Source organism: Scatophagus argus, chromosome 24, assembly GCF_020382885.2.
Source record: "Scatophagus argus isolate fScaArg1 chromosome 24, fScaArg1.pri, whole genome shotgun sequence".
NCBI lineage: Eukaryota > Metazoa > Chordata > Actinopteri > Scatophagidae > Scatophagus > Scatophagus argus.
In genome coordinates, this window is record NC_058516.1 from 10,365,440 (window position 1) to 10,385,308 (window position 19,869).

At 41.8% G+C, this 19,869-nt stretch overlaps 2 protein-coding genes across 4 annotated transcripts in view; one reads left to right on the forward strand and one right to left on the reverse strand.

Annotated features, from left to right (window-relative positions):
- The first annotated feature begins 1,360 nt into the window (after positions 1-1,360).
- The window catches only part of LOC124055454 (peripheral plasma membrane protein CASK-like), a 34,399-nt gene continuing 15,890 nt past the window's right edge, over positions 1,361-19,869 (forward strand). For both annotated transcript variants that reach the window (XM_046382329.1, XM_046382331.1), the window contains exons 1-6: positions 1,361-2,415; positions 10,621-10,733; positions 14,109-14,214; positions 14,872-14,949; positions 15,062-15,134; positions 19,203-19,305. In XM_046382329.1, coding sequence (XP_046238285.1) covers positions 2,351-2,415; positions 10,621-10,733; positions 14,109-14,214; positions 14,872-14,949; positions 15,062-15,134; positions 19,203-19,305 — 538 coding nt within the window. In that variant the 5' untranslated portion in view covers positions 1,361-2,350. The remainder of the gene's footprint in view (positions 2,416-10,620; positions 10,734-14,108; positions 14,215-14,871; positions 14,950-15,061; positions 15,135-19,202; positions 19,306-19,869) is intronic.
- LOC124055470 (probable G-protein coupled receptor 34) lies at positions 15,281-17,910 on the reverse strand. 2 transcript variants are annotated; one of them, XM_046382365.1, is made up of 2 exons: positions 17,616-17,910; positions 15,281-16,953 (listed from the first exon to the last, which is right to left on the reverse strand). In XM_046382365.1, exon 2 carries the CDS (start codon positions 16,861-16,863, stop codon positions 15,658-15,660), a length of 1,206 nt encoding a protein of 401 aa, XP_046238321.1. In that variant the 5' UTR covers positions 16,864-16,953; positions 17,616-17,910; the 3' UTR covers positions 15,281-15,657. The 2 variants fall into 2 exon arrangements, with proteins under 2 accessions (XP_046238321.1, XP_046238320.1); XM_046382364.1 differs by having other exon boundaries at positions 15,283-16,953; positions 17,410-17,909.

Sequence of the window (19,869 nt, forward strand, 5' to 3'; positions counted from 1 at the left end):
ATCAACACTGCCATACATCCAGTATGATGACCACATCAACAGCCAATCAGATTATCGGTAACTACTGGTGGGCTTCAACCAATGGGGGAAACTCGGAGATGATGCGTGAGCAGAAGGCATGCAGCGCCATGGAAACTGCACAGCATACAGTTACAGAACAGCGCCCTCTAGTGGCACCAGATGTCTTTGTTTGTTCCTGTCTGCATGGATGAGTTCACCTTTCTGCTTGAGAGAGCTTCTATTGCTTTGTGGTTTTTCCTTACTTGTGTTTCAGCTGTGTTTTTTTTTTTTTTTTTTTTTTTTTTTGGGGGGGGGGGCTGTTGCTGTTGTTGTTTTTTTTATTTAGAAAGGTTTGGCTGACTTGCAGTCAATATTCATTATTATTTTATTAAATTGTTTTAATAGGAGTAGATAGGTTTTTTTTCAATCATAATCTTAAAAGCCAGTTTTGACAAGTCTTTTTCATTATACATTTTATGTAAGTAGCGAAAAAGTTTTGGTCACTTTATGAAATGATATTGATAGATAATTGTATAGATGGTGAATTCCGCGGAGTATTGCTTACAGCTACACATTTTAGTTAATTATGATTATTTTTAGAACAAAAACCGTTAAATGGATCAAGTTACATCACTGGCATATTATAAAGTGTTGTTTGTGTCTTCTTAATTTCTTCCTTCAGTTTTTTCCATGTCGTCTTCAAATGTATTTCATTAACGTCTGTTCAAAACGGAGCAATAGGAAAAACACGATTCCGCTCATCACCTCTAGGGGGCATCATCAACACACCTCAGGCCTATTTCTCCCACACCTGAGAAATTTCAACCTGCGGACCCTCACCTTCCACCTGCACCAGAAAAACTCCTGCAGAAAGATTAAGCGTAACTATATCGATTTAATCCCTACATTTTGCACACTAATCGCCTTTAATACGGTTCTCCAGAGCCTTTGGCCTAAATGTTACCCATTTGATTACAGGTTTGAGATTTGCTGGATAATCACACAAATCCTGATGGACACAGGTAAAGATCATTATACTGTAATTACCTGCGTCCCTGTCCCACTGTCAAATTTACATAGACACTAAGCTATCCCTCATTTTGCTGAGGAACCTCCCTAAGGACCCATGGGAATTTGGGAATCACTGGAAATTGCAATCTTCTCTTTTCAGAGTCTACGTGAGAGCGTATAACAGTTTAATCGTACGGTTGGCACACAGTATGGGAGGAATATGTTATTACTGTCAAAGGAGAGAATTTACAGATGGATAAACTGCATGTTAAAAGGATGGAGATAAGAAGAGGAAAGGCTGACGTAAGGTGATGGGGTTTTGATGGTCGACGCTTGCGCGGGATAGACCGTATGCAACCGTTGGAGATTAGGAAACTGTGCCTAAATCGGAACTCCACTGCGCGCCATCTTGGCTCGAGGGAGACTCTGGAATACTAATCCAGACCCACTCTCCCGGGCCATTTCGGCTCTGGTCGGACTAGTTTCCTGGACGATAGAGGGAGGAGTCTGGCATTTCTGGAAGTCGGAGGGACAGCCAGTCAAAGCCAGCCAGCATCTAAGGCAGCGTAGGAACTGGAGCAACGGTGGACGAAGGGTCGGCTGCGTTGGAGTCGGTTGGAATACGATATAATTTCTATATTTACAAGCACAGACGGTGTATGCAGCAGAGTAGTCGTCGACATGCACGTGAACGTCTTCCATTTGGGCTCGGGAAGCTGAAGCATATTGTAACCGATCATATTACGTGTTCGGTGGGATAAGCCATCTGTGATACATTGGGTGTGCACAGCGCAGTAACGGCGCGAGCCAACCGGTTGTTCCGTCGACAGCTAGCTCATATTAACCCAGCTAGCCAACCATTTTTGAGAGCCCTGTTAGCTTGCGGTGAAGAGAGCATCTTGGTCGTTGCGGGTAGCGTCCGTGGATGCTGCTGAGGGACCCCTGAGTCTGGCAGCACACAACAGTGAGATTCTACCCTGAGGTATGCATAGAGGGGTGTTTTTCTGCAAACGAGCGAGGAAATCTCCACGCCCCGGAGTCTGGTCTGTGGTTACTGCTTAGCTAGCTCGCTGGCTAGCCAGCCTACCGGGATTGTAGCTCAAGTGAAGGTGGGGCTGCGGAGTGACAGTCTTGGACCCCAGCTAGTGTGGCTAGCCGGCTAGCTTGGACTCTTTAGTGGACACTGTTTTTCTGTCACTGACATTGAAGGGTGTAAATTACCAGGAGTGCGAAGTCTGGCACAATAGTGGCCACATTTATCGAAAATACGTCGAGTCAGTGAATCCTCCAAAACCCGTGTGGGTGGGATATCTTGAGGAGAGCATCCTCGTTTACCTGTATGACCATGGCGGACGACGACGTGCTGTTCGAGGATGTCTACGAGCTGTGCGAGGTGATTGGCAAGTAAGTACTGGCATATAACACTTCCCTTGTTTGCTCGTCTATGACTTCATTGCGTGGTTTATAGTGTCCTCCTCTACTTTTGCTACACACAATACAGCTGCCAGCGCAATGCTTAATTTGGTTGGGTTCTGTCTTTACGTTTAGGCCTGCAGGTTTTTCAAGGGGAAAGTTCACTGTTTGGCTGAGGTGAGGACGCTGCAAAGAGCAGTGCCACTTCACTTTACACGGGGTTTAATGTCGTGCACATGATTTTCTTGTTGGTACGAGTCTCAGACTACGCCTGACACCATGACCTCCATGCATGACATGGAATTTGTATGCCTGAGTAAGAATGCGTATTAGACATTAACTTCTTTGACTGCAGGCTGAGTATTACAGATCTTAGTGTCCTCCTTTCTGGTTTAAATCTCCAAGATTTGACAATATGTATACATTAATGTCATTTAATGCAGCAGGTGAAGAAATGAATTGTAATAATTAGCTAACAGTGGCACTCTGGTTGCATATAGAATGTCTGCAGACAGATTTTTGTTTTCTTCAGTGTATTTCTTGTCCTAATCTCTCTGTTTGCCAGTAGCCATACCTGCATACATGTTACTTCTGTGTGGTCAGAGATGGCTTCAGAAAGGCTGTCAGGCCCATCACAGTCTTGGGCTGTCAGACAGTCCCCTCCCCCCCTACAAGCTTCACTCACTGGAGGTCCGAGGGTCCATTAAGTTTGTAGGGGAAAGAGGCACACTCTCTTCAGACCCTCAGGCCCCATCCTTTATCTCAAGACTTCCTGTTGCCCTGGTTACTAATTGATGGTTGGTCCAGGACCACTACCTTGGAGTCCCATTAAACAGTGTAAGAAGCCGCTGGTGAGAGTTTGAGTGGAAGCAGTGCAAGTCATGTACAAATTTTTATGATTTAATTTTAAAATGACATATAGGGTGGAAATGCAAAGATTATATGAAATTCACAGGGCATTGTGAATGATTGATGAAAAAATGTGGTTAACAATTGTAATTTACTGTAACTGGGCCTGATTCCAACAGTGTTTTATTTTTTGATGGTTTGTTTTGTCTGCCTCTGCTGTGAGCCAAGTTTGCTATATAAGCTGTGTATTACATGCCAGCTTCTGGATATTGTCTTTTCTTCAGCTGTATAGCCTGCATGAGGTACCATATTTGTAGAGGAGTACTTCCAGGCTATCTTAATAGCAGAAATGTAGCAACCTCCACTAGTTTGATATTCCCTGCAGCCATAAGCATACATAGAGAAATGCAGTGCTTGCAGATACACCTTGAGTGTGCTAAGCAGTTGTGCTGGGTATGGTGACACAGTTCAGGCAGGTCAGTAGAAGAGTAATGCGTGAGCAAACTAGTCTGGAGCACATCTTAAGCTTTAGTTAAGAAGTGGGATGCCACATTCATGTCACAGGAAACACCAGAAAATCCCTCTTATCCTGCCAGTTCTTTTGTGAAACTGCACTTGATGGATCAAGTGTGTTGAGTCCTGGTGTCTCGGGATGTGTTGCAGGAAGAAGAGGAGGATCATTTTTCCTCAGCCCCAAAGTGGGAGGGGAAGGGAGTCAGAGGCAGATCAATGGAGACAAGTGGAGTTGGGAATGGGATGGCCCTGAGGCTAAGGATATAAATAATGCCAGCAGACATTGACTGCAGCACTCGCCATCTCCCGCTTTGTTTTTAACCTCATGTTTTACTGTCAGCGTTACTGCAGGTAGTGGACAACATGGCAAACAGTTCTAAACCTGAGGATGTTAATTAATTAAAATTTGAAATGGAAATGCTTTACAGCCACAGGAAACCATCCTAAAAATTCCCTTCCATGTTAGCAGATTTTCTTGCTCCTGCATTTTAGCCCAAGTATGATTTTAAACTGAAGCAAGGCCATTTTGGCAAATAACGGGATGGCCAGAATTATCTCCACACAAAATGGATTGAAGGCAGGATGATGGATTGGCCATTCATTTGTTTAAATGGATTGGCAATTCTGCACCCATGAAGACCACCTCCAGACTTTCGTCACTTTGTTTTTCATGGTCTTCCAATTTAATTTGGAAAGTTTTTTGACTCTGCAACTACAGAAATGTCAAACCAACATGAAAAATTTTTAGAAGCTGGCACTAAGATGAGCGGTAGATCAACAGCGTCTGATTGGGCCATTCTAATTGAAAAATACTGTAATTGTGAGTGGGTGAAATGGACTAATCCTTTATATGTTTGTGATTAGTTTGTCATGTACCAGCTGCCATATGATGTAAGAGTTGTCATGGTGATGGTCTCACATCAGTGGATGATGAACTTGGTGCTGTTGTCTACTCGTGTGTCTATGCTAACCTTTGACCTCAGCTTCTTTCAGACTTGTACACAAACCCTATTATCCACTCTATCCGGCCTCCGACTTCTATTGTTGCTCAGAGAAGTCGTCTATTATTGTTCCTGATCGGCTTTTGGCAGAGAGGAGCAGCCTGGCTGGGTGGGATTGAAAGCACTGGGGACGCCATCACCGTCCAGTTATCATCCCCTCTAAACTAGGACTGTAAAGACAGCTGTGTTTAGGGTGACTTCTGCTGGACGGTGGTTAGTAATTTCCTCTGGAGAAAGTTTTTTGGATTTAGTTAACCTGTGGAGGTGGGATTGAAATTTTTTCCTTGGATGTTATTTTCCGTGTGGTGACATTTTGATGAGCCTTTTTAAACCCTAACTGCTCTGTTATAACATAGAACATAGAACCTTCTTCTCATAGTTTTCAGCAGGAAGATATACTTTTGTGTCGCTGACATCACTGAGAGCTTAGCAAGGTTTCAGAACTGAGATTTAGAGAACAAAAAATCTGAAATATGTGAACTTTTAGTAAGTTGGACCCCTGATTCATCAGTGCTTATAGTTGCATGGCAACAGCAAGAACTGCATGTGTCTATGTAGCATTGCTATAAGGAGACACATGGGCTGTCTGATGTTACAACTCATGCATGTAAATGTTCATTCAACTCTCCTGTGGTTATACTATCCTTATTTCAATAGAGGATGATCAGACAGATCAGGTGTCAGTTTGACTTCTGACTGGATTAACTCCAGTGAAAGATGACACAAGCTATTGAACAGCACAAGCAGTAAATATGTGATGTGAACATAATGTCCTTACCACAAGCTTGTTTTTGAGATTTCAGCGTTAGTTGAAGTGTTGGCAAAGAGCTGAAGCAATTTAATCCATTTCTGTCTGTAATGATTCTGTTTGAATAGGACTTAAGTTGTTGAGAAGCACTTTTGGAGTTACAGTGCTCTTTATTTCAGCCCTGGGGTACTCATTAGAGCCAAGAATATTGGGATGTGCAACTCACTCTAAACCAATAAAGTGATCAGTCCTCTGGCTTCTTCTGGATAATTAAATTGCTTGGACATTTAAATCTGCAATGCATTTAAATCTTGAATTTTCATTGATTTGTTTTATTGTTTTAATGAAAGTTTTTCCCCAAACAGATGCAACCTTAGGATACACAGAGTGCTTTGCTGCAGTAAATTTTAGGGCTACAACTAATGATTATTTTCATTTTTCTTTTTTTCATATTCATTAATGAGTCCTTTAGTTTGTAAGATGTGAGAAAGTAGTATAATATGGCCACAGTAATTTACCAGAAATTTCTTTTGTTGTCCAATCAACTGTCGAAAATGCAAAAGAAGAAACTTTAGAATGAACATAAACAGAGACAAACTGCAAAAGAGGACCTGGAACTGGGAAATGTTTGGTATTTTTCCTGGAAAAAAAATCACAAAACCATTTATTGATCACTAAAACCGTTGTGGATTCATGTTTAATTGATCATTTAATTGGTCCATGTGTGTAATTAGGAGAAGAGTCTGCACTGAGCTACCTGTTAATTGGGTACACAATTAGGTGCAATTGTGCACAATTTAATGCAATCACCTGCTACAGTAGACTGTAAATCCTGTCTTTGTGAAGCATTTGGTACTTGGTATTTGTGCTGTTTGGGATTACATATCAAGATACGGTATATTTCTACTAGTCTGTTCCCTTGTTTATGTAAATGAAATTGGACAGAGTGCTGTTCAGCTGGAAAATGAAGGGTTCAAGCCCCTAGCTTGGCAAGCATCCACTCAGCTGAAGCGTCCTGAAGCTCTGAACACTGAACTCCTGCTGGGATCAATAAAGTAAGACATTATTGAATGTGTCATATTCCCATCTGTTTTTGTAGAGGAAGATGTCGGTCATGTTGGTGTCATTATAAAGTAATGTGTTCATGTTGTCTTTGGCCTGAACAGTAAAAGGTTTCCTGTGATATCTGTGCCAGCTTGTGGTGCTATGTAGAGTATTTTTTTTAACCAGCCTGTAATCTTAATTGTTTTCTTTTGCTAGATTCTGTCTGTTTTTTATCTTTCCTCTCTATGTAAAGAATATGTTCCTTTGAGCTGCCCACACACAGCAGATCAATAGTTGTGAATGGTTGGTGTATAGCTGAAGCTTTCTTTCAGACTAGGCCAGACTCCACAGGGTGGTTAAACAAACCTGGATCCTCTTCTGGCTCATGTTGAGGAAAGGATTTTCTTCCAAAGCTGTAGAACCTCCGGAGGGCATCTCTGCTCTAAATTTCACTTTGCAAAAGGAATACTAATTTCCCCACTGCTAATATTCAAAGGGTTGTTTCTCTAATTTGCATAAGGAAGCTTATTGTTGCTTAGAGATTCACAGACTCCAGCTGAACAGCACTGAACTTTGTTGAACTTGTTAAATTAACAGCTTTGCACTTGAGCTCAGTTTGGACAGCAGGGCAGGCAGCACTTACCTCAGAAACCTCTTGTTTGAATCAACTATTATGTCATTTTCTTGCCTTTCAAAGCATATGCCTCTGTACAAATTTATAAATGAAATTTTGCCCTCTGTGTATCCATAGGCATCACCACTTACTCATCTATGAAAGGTCTATGAAATCATATCACTAACAAAAAAAGGCAAAAGTTAAATTGTTTTTAAATGTTTAACAAATATGTTAATTTTCCACACATATGCAGCCACTAGATATTTTTGAACAAATCGCTGTTGATATCACTGTGGTAATCACAAGGTGTTGCGTGGTTGTAGTAGGGTTTGCTAGATAAGATAAGATAACTAAATTAATATGCGGAAGGAAATTAGGGTACAGGTTTTTCAAAAAACACTTCAAATGATGGTGTGTCGAAAATAACCGGCGTAGGCCACTGGCTCGAGATGACAGTCTGGGAACAGCAATGCTTTGTCTACCTGAGAAACTCCTACCAATTATAGTTCTGTATCTTGCAGCTGTACAAACATCCCCCCATCCCAGTTTTTTGGGGCAGATTAACTGAGTGAATTATGCTAGCTGCTTGCCACAGCTAAAGAGCAAAATGCTGCTTTAAGCAAATATGGTTTCTCTCAGGAGAGCAGTACTGGTGATGTTGAGTCTGCAGCTACAGATGTGTCCTGTCCCTGTTCGGGAGGGAGAAAACCTGAGAGGAAATCTGGCTTGTAGCCAGCATGGATGTTAAAAATGCACCTAACATCTATCCAGTCTCTGATTTACATAGAGCAGAGAGTTGAAATGAGCCAAGCAGCAGCCTGTAAAGATTGCCACTTTGGGCTAATGTTTGATGACTGCCGCTGTCGGATGTGAGCCATGTGTGGGCGTTTAGTATGAGCCCACTCAGCACAGCTGCGGTGATGTCAGTATGGTGTGAGGCCTCTCTGCTTCCTCACACTCAGGCACTCATGCGCACGCGCGCGCACACACACACACACACACACACACACTCTCACTCTCACACTCTCACTCTCTTACACTTATTTGCTCTCTTACAATGCCTCTATAATAACGACTGTACGACATGGGTGAATGGTCATTTAATTTTTTATTCCAGATGATGTGATGAATTGCCTTCTAATTTATTAAATTAATTAGCAGGCCCCATCCCCCCCATTTCACTTGCAATACACAGCTGTACCGTAGAAACAGCCCTGTTCAGAAATTGATTCTCCGTGCAGCTGCCTTGAATTGACAGCCAAAGTTACAAATGGTGTTGATGCATAAAAGCTGGCAGGTTCACCCAACCCCACCTCATTGCTTAATGGCAGTAATGAGTTTTATTGACACACATTAGATCAGTGCCAAGAAGGCCTTACCTTTGCTTTATCATTTGTGTCCCTGTGGTGACTGGCTCTGACTTAACTACCCCAAAACCTTCACCAGTGAAACACAGATCTTAAGCTATTGTAAGGCAATAATGGGGGGGTGTCAAAAGCTCCACCATGCACTCAGGAAGAACCCTACACTTCTGAGGCACTGTTTTTTTTTTAATAGGAAACCCAGCTGCTACAGCACATCAACCCAGGAGGGCAAAGGTCGATGGGCTTGTCAGATCATCAGCAGGATTCCCGTGAAGAATGGTGTTGTGTTTGGCGGGTTTCTCGACTCAGAGCGTGCACAGGCAGCCTACGTTTGTTTGTATGGGTTAATCATTACAGCAGAGAGAGACAAATGTGGGAGCAAATCAGCTGCTGCTCCCATACTCACGACATGCACAGATGCTTAAATTGGATAGCTGTTACTGTTGGTTTGACACTGAGGTTGTCAGGCAAGTTCATTTGCTGATTCAGTTAAACCGATGGCTGTTAATGGCCACTGCTTTTACTTTAGCAAATTGTGTGTGTGTTTTGTCTGTTTGTATATCTCTGTCTCCAGTAGCATTGGTTCCGCCTTTGAGGACTGTAGACTTCAGAGATGTGGAGACAGCTGTAACACAGCAGGGGTGGGTGTGTGTGTGTGTGTGCTTGCGCCTGTGTGCGAAACTGTTGGTGGGCTACGAGACAGAAAATGTGCAAATGTCTCTGTCCCTTGTTTTGTGCTTTGTCATAATGACAAAGAATTAACATCTGTGAGACTGATGAAATATAAAATATTATAGTTTTTTAATGGGCTTGACCTGTGTGGTCATGCGAGGAGTGTAAATTATATCCCCTTCACACTGAACCAAAAAACCCACTAACATCTGGCTTTTGTTGTTAGTGGGGAAAGGGTACAATCAGCATTCATTCCCAGGTCAAATGACTCTGCAGACATATTTATCAGCTCCCACATGTTGAAATTAAAAACATATAAAGACATGCTTTTTCATCCGTCTCTGTTTAAGCAGCACTTTTACAGCATTTCGTTGGTGTAGAGTTTAAAAGGGAGAGCTCCATGTCAGCAGCCCATAGGCACTGTGCTTATGTACTTCTTAACAGAGATGGGAAGGAAATGAGATGGCTCCCTCTTTACCTATTTCCATCATTGACTGTGTTTAATTCAGAACGTTATCGATTTTGACATTTTAAAGCAAATTTAAGTCTTCTTGATGCACTCTGATAAGGTATATGATCTGCCGCTTGCTACTGTCCCTTTTTCCCGGCTTGTTTGTGATCTCAAATGTGATATGCTACGGGGGAAAAACATCATCTACTGACAATGTTTTGTTTGTTTGTTTTTTGTTTTTTAAAGCTGCATATATGTACTAATCTTGATGTAAAAGATCTGCTCCAATCGTTAGTTTAATCAGCCCCATACTTATTTGTTAATTGCTTTGATTTGGATGTTAAGCCCCAGATTTATATTTATCCAGTGTTTTTTCAAAAAATACATAAAATAATTTTGATGTTAATTAATTTTATATTCTATCATCTTTAATGTCCCACAGAAATCTTAAGTAGATGTAACATGTGGGTTACATGATGACTGGATTTTACTGTAAAATGAAATCTTGAATTTGCATCCTAATGGACACAGGACAGGCAAACGTGCCTCGTAGATTAAGCATGGTGGCTTATTGCAGCTCCTACAGGAAACACTACCTTACAATATCTGCCAATTCTTTTGCCCAGAAATAAACCTTGAAGGGTAGGCCACCCTTGCTCAGGTCTCTATAATAAAGCTTTTATTTTAGCTTTTACAGCTGTGCTGCACACCAGTACTCTATAATTCCCGCTGGCAGGAGCACAGTGGCTACGATGCGTATTCTCAAAAATGGCTCTGTGTCAGCCCATTGAACTTTTTGAGCTGTTATGCGTTTCTGGTAAATGCCATCTTGACATATGGCTATTTTTGTGTTTGAATCTGAAAAATCATGTTTCCTCTTTTTCCTTGTGTATTTGTTTGTGTCTGTGAGTAACTCCTCGTGTGTGTGTGTGTTGCAGGGGTCCCTTCAGTGTGGTGAGACGCTGCATCAACAGGGACACAGGCCAGCAGTTTGCTGTAAAGATCGTCGATGTGGCCAGTTTCACCTCCAGCCCTGGCCTCAGCACAGAAGGTGAGAAATAACAGGGGATTTACTTTGAACTGTGGCTGCAGTTAAATCCCAGCACTTGTCGTGCATTTGGAGCACCAGATGGGTGGGGTTAGCGGAATCGGGACAGGAGAGGATAGTTGTCAATCACAGAGAATTACTCTTTTAGATAGACTTACTTACATCGTTGGAAAGTTTAACCGACTTGTGAGTTGATTTCTGTGCTCTAATGCAAACCAGCCCAACCCCTTGTGGATTAAAAGAATTTTTGGGAATTTGCACACAAATAAATTACACATGCTGCACCCACATGAATATGTTCGACCTGCATTTGTTTCCTGTTGGTGTGTGTGAGTGAGGTTGTTAGGTTAGGTTGTGGTGAGTCTGAGTGAGATATTGAGTCATGCTATGTCTCACCATGTGGTTTTGTGCATCAGCATGCTGAAGTCTATGTGTGTTTCATAGAGAGAGAGAGAGAGAGGGAGCCCAAGAGTGTGCGTTTGTGTGTGTGTCTGTACACATTGGTGCACGTTGGTGCTAATGTTGGCGTTCACTGTGTGCCATCTGTGATGCCCCAGTCAGAGATTAGCCTGGTAGCCAATAACAGCAAGACAAGGAAATAGCCCAAGGGAGGAGAAACAGAGAAGTGGAGATTTACACCAGTGTTTCCCAAAACAAAGTCAGTGTCCCACATAATTTTGGATGTCAGTATGTTATTATTATCCTGAGACTAAATTTATTTCCCTGAAAAGTTGAAAAACCTGGAGAGTTTTTGTTACCATGGACATGGAATAATCCCCAGAGCCTCTTCTAGCTTACCGCAACCCTTTGGTCAGTTGCACCAAGCATGGTTAATTATAGTTTGCCCACAATGTGTGTGATGACCAGAATGTCCAAAACGATGTAGAAGTCTTTAAATAGGTAATGGGTAGTGTGGGTAATGTTTATGGTTATTATGGAAGCATCCCTGTCATGGAAATTGAATGAAAATAATAATACACCATAAAGCTTTGTCAAAATATGAAAACTCGTGTCGCTCAAAGTGTTAAGATGGAGAACTGGAGTGGGGCCTGTAGTTTGCTGAGAGCACATACCTTAGCTTATTAAGAAAGAATCAGCATCAGCATAAATATGAGTGAAACGGAAGTGGAGACAAAACTGCTACAAGCTGCATAACATTCACAGTTATGTATGAATATATCTGTGTGTAAGCATGTGGGGGAACAAATGGTTTCTGGTGTAATTAAGAATTTGGCAGTATTGAACAAAGTCTGAGTGAGTGTAGGGTGTTTATGGGTATTGCATTTCAGAGTAAAAATACAATAGTGCAATCTGCAGTATTCATTTTAAGTTTAGGTAGTGAAGGTATTGGAAATTAAATTCGTGAGTAGCTCAGACAAACAAACATGAGAGTGCATGACCAAGCATTTTTGACTTCTCTGTGTGATCACTGTAAGCCATGAGGAGAACATAAGATGCAAAACTGACCTGTAACAAACTGAAATTATTTAACATTGCATCACAAAGGCTCTCATGTAAGAGCTGACTCAGAATAGGCCTGGTAAATGGCATCGCTTTGATTCAGACTGTTCCAGGCCTCACTGGCTCTCTCCCTCTGTCTGAGTGGTTTCCTCGTTACCGAGCGGACACTGGGCAGCATTGTTAAGTTAAAGAATAGATACTCAAATGAGACAGGCCAAGTACGAGTGTAAAGAGGAGAGAAATAATGAAAGCAAAGGAATAGTAGAATGGGTGCTCTGTAGTGGGGACATGGCATCATTTCTCTCTGTTGCATAATGATAGTGGTCTGTCACGACACAATAAGCACGCACACAAAGATCAGTAGACTTGCAGATGGGGAGTGTAGTGTGTAAATGAGGATTTTATGAAGCGAGGGGCTCAACAACAGCACATTATATCTGTCAGCCTTGCTCAGCAAGCTGCATCTGACCACTTGCCTTGCCAGTCGTCAGTCATACTGATCAATATTTCCTTCCTTCTTTGAAGAGAGAGGACGTCAGATCCTTAGCAGTGTTTCCCCATCAGTGCCGTCTTTGATGAGGCAGTCCAAAGAAGAGGAATGTCACAGAGCCATGTCGTAATTGTATTTGCAGTGTGGATCTGGATGTGGTGATAGTCAGAGGGGATGATGTCGATGAGTGCGAGCCAGATGTGCATTTGAAAGGGCAATCAAAATGGGATTCACATGTGAAACATGTGGGGAACAAAAACACCCCAGTATCTCTACAGAGTGGAATCCCTTTATCTCTGTGTTCAATAACTCCCTCTGGTGGTGAAGTTGAGGTGTGAAAGATGGAGGGTGCCATGCGCTGCATGTCCTCTTCACTTTTAATCTCCTTAATTTGTCACTAAGAGATGTGAAATGATTTGACACCAACCAAGCTCAAATGAGCATCTCAGCAGAGTAACTGTCTTTATTTCTCACCCAAAGGTCATCTGGTACTTTCTAAATTATGATTGGTTTCTGTTTGTTTGGTGCTTTCTCATCATAGTACTTCCCACCTTATAGCTCTGTATATTATGTTTAGGGGAAATTGCCCAAAGCCACATCTGATCCTCAGTGCTGATATTTGATAGCATAGAGGTCTAAAATAAAATATTCCTACAAGGAGCTTCAGAGGACACCACTGGGAGTACTGATGCCTCTTCTTTCATGGAGTACTTAAATGAGCCAACAGGAGATGCATGCAGTGAAATTTGCCTATTTGAACGCAGGACAGCTGACATGAAAATGATAAAACAGTGAGTTTGTTTCATGTCTCAATGAACAGAGTTGGAAGAAAAGTATTAGAATCAAAATACACTTAAAATACCAAAGATCAAAAGGTACTCATTGTGCAGAATGGAATATCTCAGAATATATATAATATTACAAAAAATGTAGTGTAAAAGTGAAAAAGTAAAGAATATAAAGGACAATATTTGCCTCTGAATTGTGGTGGAGTAATGTAAAATAAGAAAATGTACCTCAAACTGTACTTTATTAGAGCATGTACTTACGTCCCACCACTAGCGGTGACATTTTATAATATTCAAGTTTCTCGGCACATTTGAATTAAGCTGTTGTTAATAAAGGATTTTTGTGACTGTTTGTTGACTCACTACTACTTTTGATGCTCCTTTTCATTTGAGGTTCATATCCTTTTCCATGTTGGTCTTACATTTAAATCACAAGTAATTATGCTAACAGTAAACAAAACTTGTTAACACAAGCCATGAAAAGGTAGAAAATAATTTGAACTACTACTACTCTCAACGATTCAGATAAAGTTGACTGAACGTCTTTCCTCCCAGACTGTATCTGAACTGTAATCAGGGTTGGAATACTAATTGTTGGATGTGAACAATATCTCACCATGTCTAATTTCTACCTGCCAGATCTGAAGCGAGAGGCCAGTATCTGCCACATGCTGAAACACCCCCACATTGTGGAGCTGCTGGAGACCTATAGCTCTGATGGCATGCTTTACATGGTATTTGAATTGTAAGTCTGTGCTGCGCACTCCATCCTCCACGCTGAATCATGTTAGCAGATGTGTGATTTTCACATCATCTTTGCTTTTGATTTTTTGGTAGTTTATGTGGGCAAGGACAGGAAACACCTGTCTTAAGCACAACCACATCTGCTGATCATTCACATGTACCTATAAATATATATATATAAATATATATATATATTTTTTTTTTTTTCAAGAGCAGTAAACATTAAAATTAAAGTGTTAATATTGTGTATGTTTGAATGAATAGGAATAGAGATTAGTAAAAATGATTAAACCCTAAACTTCCACAAAGATTTTATAGCCCTTTATGTATCTGCAGTAGTGTGTTTTTAGTGGGATGTTGATGTAGTCTGCTGAAATGAAAGGCCTTTATGTAGCAACTAGCAGCAAGATCACTCTGAACCTAGCTTTGCTTAATGCTCAATTAAACGGTAAAATATGGCAAAAAAAAAAAAAAAAAATCACAAGAGATGTTAGCGAAACAGCTGGCTTTATGCCAAAACTGCTTCCTTACAGGTGAAGATTTAAGCACAAAAACTATACTGAGAGGTGCTAGTTTGTGTGCTCATGTGTAAACTGTTATCACTAACCCAGTGTCCTCTTCTCCTTCTTCTTCTTCTTCTTCCTCTCACACTTGTCAGCATGGATGGAGCAGACCTGTGTTTTGAAATAGTGAAGAGAGCTGATGCTGGGTTTGTGTACAGCGAAGCAGTGGCCAGGTAGGACACACACGCAGTCTGGTAGAGCATTTTAAATATTCATAAAGCTTGAAATAAATAATTTGTGTGTGCTCTAAATGATCTCCGCCTTGTCTGTCTGGGCTCCATCCAGCCACTACATGAGGCAGATTTTGGAGGCACTTCGGTACTGCCACGACAACAATGTGATTCATCGTGATGTAAAGGTGAGATCTCTGACCTTTGTCCCACACTAAGCCACAGAAACCACTAAATGTGTCATTCAGTTGATGCCATTTAGCTGACAGACTTAACATTTTCATCAGTGTAATGGGAAAAAGATACTTATCACCTTCTCTTGAGTCTTCAGTACTTAGAAGGTGGTTATCTGTCCTGTTTCAGTATTATCAACAGCCCCTCTTTACAGTAACTTCTGGCCTGTATTCTTAGAAAAACTGCAGACACAGTAGTCACTCAAGTGCATCTCCTCAGACATTACTGTATTGTCAGTATTTCATTCAGGTGTTAAACTACAACTGGAACCGTGATTGTCACAAAACACAAATGTCCAGAATCTAATGCAGTAAGAACAGCTTGAGAGTGAAAAAAAATTACAATTTTTATTTTCTTTTTTTTAAGAATATAAATTGGTTTGTTCAGAAATGCTCAATTTAACAGAGAATTTTCCAACCATATGTTAAAAATATCACATAATTAATTCTCCCATGGTCAGGCTTTCGTTATTTGTGATCACTGTTGGCCAGTAGGTGGAACTGTAGTCAGTCCTGTGCGGCGGAAGGTTGAGTTGATGATGCAGATACTTGTCCTCGGGGTGACTGAGGGGGTGTTGGGTAAAGACGCTGGCATAGTCTGTCGTCTGAGCTCTGCAGTCGAGCTGTTAGATGTCCCGTCGTTGAAGAAGAGAAGCCGGTTGCCAAGCCGGTGGCCGAGTGCTTGGACGGCAGCTTTGCGCACTGAGCCAGATAACAGGAAGTACATGACAGGGTCCAAACAGCTATTGAAGGCAGAAAATAACAACATCATCTCATTGGTACGGTCCACCAGCTGCAAGTGTTTGCAAGATACTGTTCTGTTGAGCTGGGAGAGGATGTAGAAGGGACGGAAGGCGTGGTAGGGCCCAAAGCACACCGTGAACAGGAAGAGGACAAAGAAGGACTTCTTGGCAGTACGTTTGTATTTCTGTGCATTGGGAAGGTCCGGCTTGTCCTGTGACACCCTCAGCAACTGTGAAGCAATCTTAGCATAGGAGACCACCATCATGGTGAAGACGAGCCAGAAAAACACCACCAGCACAGCGTTGAAGTAGGCTTTTCCTTTGGCTTTGGTGCTACGCTGTTTGTACTGGAAGCATTTGTCACTGTGCTCCGTGTCCTCTTCCATGGCAATCATGGGCACCAGCCCCACCAGTGACAGACCCCACAGAGCGCCGCACGCCACCCAGCTCCACGGCCAGCTGTACCCCCACAGCGTTAGCTTCATTCCTCTCCTTGCTCTTACCTTCCCCTTTAACCTCAAGTATCTGTCCAAGCTGATGAGCCCCAGCAGTGTAATACTGATGTACATGTTCATGTAAAACAGATTCCCCACCATCTTGCAGGTTAAAGATCCTAGCACCCACTTGTTTCCATTAAGATGGTAGAAAATCCTGAAAGGCAGACAGGCCAGGAGGACCAGATCAGCCACGGCACAGTTGATGAGGAAGACTCGCACAGAGTTGTGGCTTGAATGCAGGAAAAGGAAGACCCAGAGGGCGAAGAGGTTACCCACGAGCCCAAAGAGGAAGAACAGGGAGTATAGGACTACCAGCACCAGATTTAGGGCCGGGTCATCAAGTGAACATGAGGTAGTCTGATTTTCAGTGTTAGCTGAAGAAGTGGAGATGAAGAAAGGTGAGGAGGGGTTGGGGAGGGAGGTGGCAGAGAGGAAGAGCGACATCGAAACAGGGAACGACGAAGTCAGAGAGGAGTTAGACGATGTGGAGTCTGAAAGAGCTAAGGGAAAAGAAGAGGCAGAGGGAAAGGTGGCCTGAAAAAAAAGAAGAAAAAAAAAAGTTACGTCAGTTTGCCACTACACAAATACAAAAGCAAGCAGGTAGAGTGTGAGTGACCTTTCTATGAAACTGCAGTTATGCATTTACTGAGTGACGTCCATACAGGTGACTAATATGTGGGTTGTAGTTCTAAAGGTCACACATGTGAGACTCGGTGTGAAATGGAAATTATAGTAATTTATCCAATGCCGTGAGAAAGGTACAGCAGCCTACAAAAGAAGAAGCTCTAGAATGGACAACAATTGTGATCTCACCAATTTTTACTGGTGAGAGCTGAAGTCATGACTAATACGAATTTACTGCATAAATACCAGTCCCATTGTATTACAGCAAAGCCAGGGAGTGCGAGTGGTCATATAAATGGTCGCTCACACAAACTCACTCTCTGACTGCCAACACACAGATGTTGGGGATTAAAGCAGTACACTCACCATCAATATTCGTTCCGTAGGAGATTGAGCACAGCTGCAGTTTACATGTGTGGGAATGTGCAGAGAGGTGTGAGAGCACGGCAGTCCGGTGTGTCCTTTTCCTCCATCAAACTCTTAATTTGTTTAAAAACTTGAGTCACATATATGCTAAGATCTTACACAACCAAAGTCCTTCTCTTTAACACTTCTTCTTTTGCCGTCTTTACCTTAAGCCTCCAGATGACTCATAAATCTTGCGGACTCCTCTTTTCTCACAACCTTTAGAGAGTACCAGCTCCTCCTTGTCGTCCCTGCAGCTTTCAGCTTGCCTTCAGTGTTTTCTCTCTGTATTTGTCCTTGTCCTCTCTTTTTTTTTTATTCCCTAACCTCTTTACTTTCTTGTGCTCGCAGATATGACTGTTAGGTCTGCCCGTCGTCTTGTCTCTGCCTCTTGTTCTATCTCTCTCTCTCTCTCTCTATCTCTCCCTCCCTCCCTCTCTCTCTTTTTCTGCGTCTCTTTTATCTCTCACCACCTCGGTCAACATCCTCCACGCCTCTGAATTTAAGAAGTGCAAAAGAAAAAAAAAGAAAAGAACACAGGAAGTGAGCCCACCACTGCCACGCTCACTCACACTCACACTCTCTCACCCTGTTTCTAAAGCTTTATCTGTCATACACTTCCACTCAGCATTTCCTTGCTGTGTTACTTTCAGTCATTTAAATAGAATTTATTCTTCTAAAGCAGCTGGGTTGCTTTTTATTTTGCATGCACATATCGTCAGCGTTTATCTTGTGTGCAGTGCATGCAATGTTCCTTTTTCTCCTCCCTTCAGCTTGAGTATTGATTACACCCCTAAAAGGTTGTTTTTCAGCCTGCCTAGTAGTCCTCCTATAATGCAAGTCTTGTCCTGAGTGACAATTTTTATATTACATTGCATCTGTGACATTTTGCATGCAAAATGCACCAACGTCTTTTATTGGCATTTTATCATCTCAGTTTGAGCTCTATGCTGGAGGATTTTTGCTAACGCGACAGATGCCAGTTTATTGACGTCAATTTAGGGCAGTTGTTCTCGTCTCGGTGGATCATTTGAGTGTTCGCAACTGTCTGTTCAACTAAGTTGATATTAAATAAACTTCAGTAATAATATCAAGTAGAGTAGAATATCAAGTCGAGTTGTATAAGGCCACAGGAGAATTACTTCCCCTCTGAATTATCCTTGTACCTACAAAATTAATCCTATGTAGGCTAACTGTAGCCTACATATCAAATATAATTTTTTAAATTATGTTTGACAGCACTGCCACTAATCTGAAGAATTGTAATTTGCAGGGCAAAAACAAATCCATTCAGCTGTATGTTGCAATGATTTCTAACGGCTCTCTGAAATCATTGTTGTGGCATCTCACCTTTGGGTGGGATTTTTCATCCTTTTGTACTGACTAAATCCTGCAGAAGGACTAGTTTCCTGTCTGTATCAGTATCATAATAAAATTGTGGTTATAGTTGTGCGAGTTGTCATTGTGAAACTGATGCTCACTAACCAGCACTTGAGCATATGGGATCTTGCACTGTTGCACTGCAAGAGCAAAGCAATGCTCTGCACATTTACTGAAGATTGTGGAGAAATGCTTTTTCTCTGTCAGTAAAAAAAAAGAAAAAAACGCATCATTGTCACATTTGTTAGTTGGTAGATTTTGTGCAGTGACTCTTGTAGTTTAATAAGTGCATATATAAATACTCGGGCAGTCCCTCATTTAACCTGTTGACTTTTTCGTGCATTGCTTGACCCATCTCATTTCTGCCTCTGTAGCCTCACTGTGTGCTGTTGGCCTCAAAGGAGAACTCTGCTCCAGTCAAGCTGGGAGGGTTTGGAGTGGCAATACAGCTGGGAGAGTCTGGTTTGGTAGCCGGAGGTACAGTCTGTTTTCCTTTCAACCTCAGAAAACGCTCATGCATGCCTTCCCACTCTAGAGAATTAACAGTAAGAATATTTACATATTTTGGAGCATAAACTATTCACACAACCAAAGTTTGGTGTTGATCCACTGGCGAGCAGCTGCAACATGGCTGCCATGTAATCCTTAGAGGTAAGTTCTAATGTCAAAGTAACATCTTCTGAAAGTGCTTTTTTGGGTCTGACAACGTTACAGAAAGGCTCTCTGCAGAGACAGACCTTTTTGTTAAAGAGTAAAATCCTTTTTGTCTAACTACAAACACAAGTCACCCTCAGGAAGCGTCTTGCTTGTTGCAGGAAGATGACAGAATTTGTGAAGTCATGGCTGAATATTAACTGATTTCAATCTACATGTGACAGGAACTTCAACAACTGACCTCCCGCAGTATTTCAGACTGAGACTTCCCCTTGAGAGAGACGTGTGTTTCGGGTTATCTGGTCATTTTACTCATTAACCAAAAAAAGTCCATCTCTGTGGGATACTTTCTGTTATGTTTTCAGACCCTTAATCTAACATCGTAGC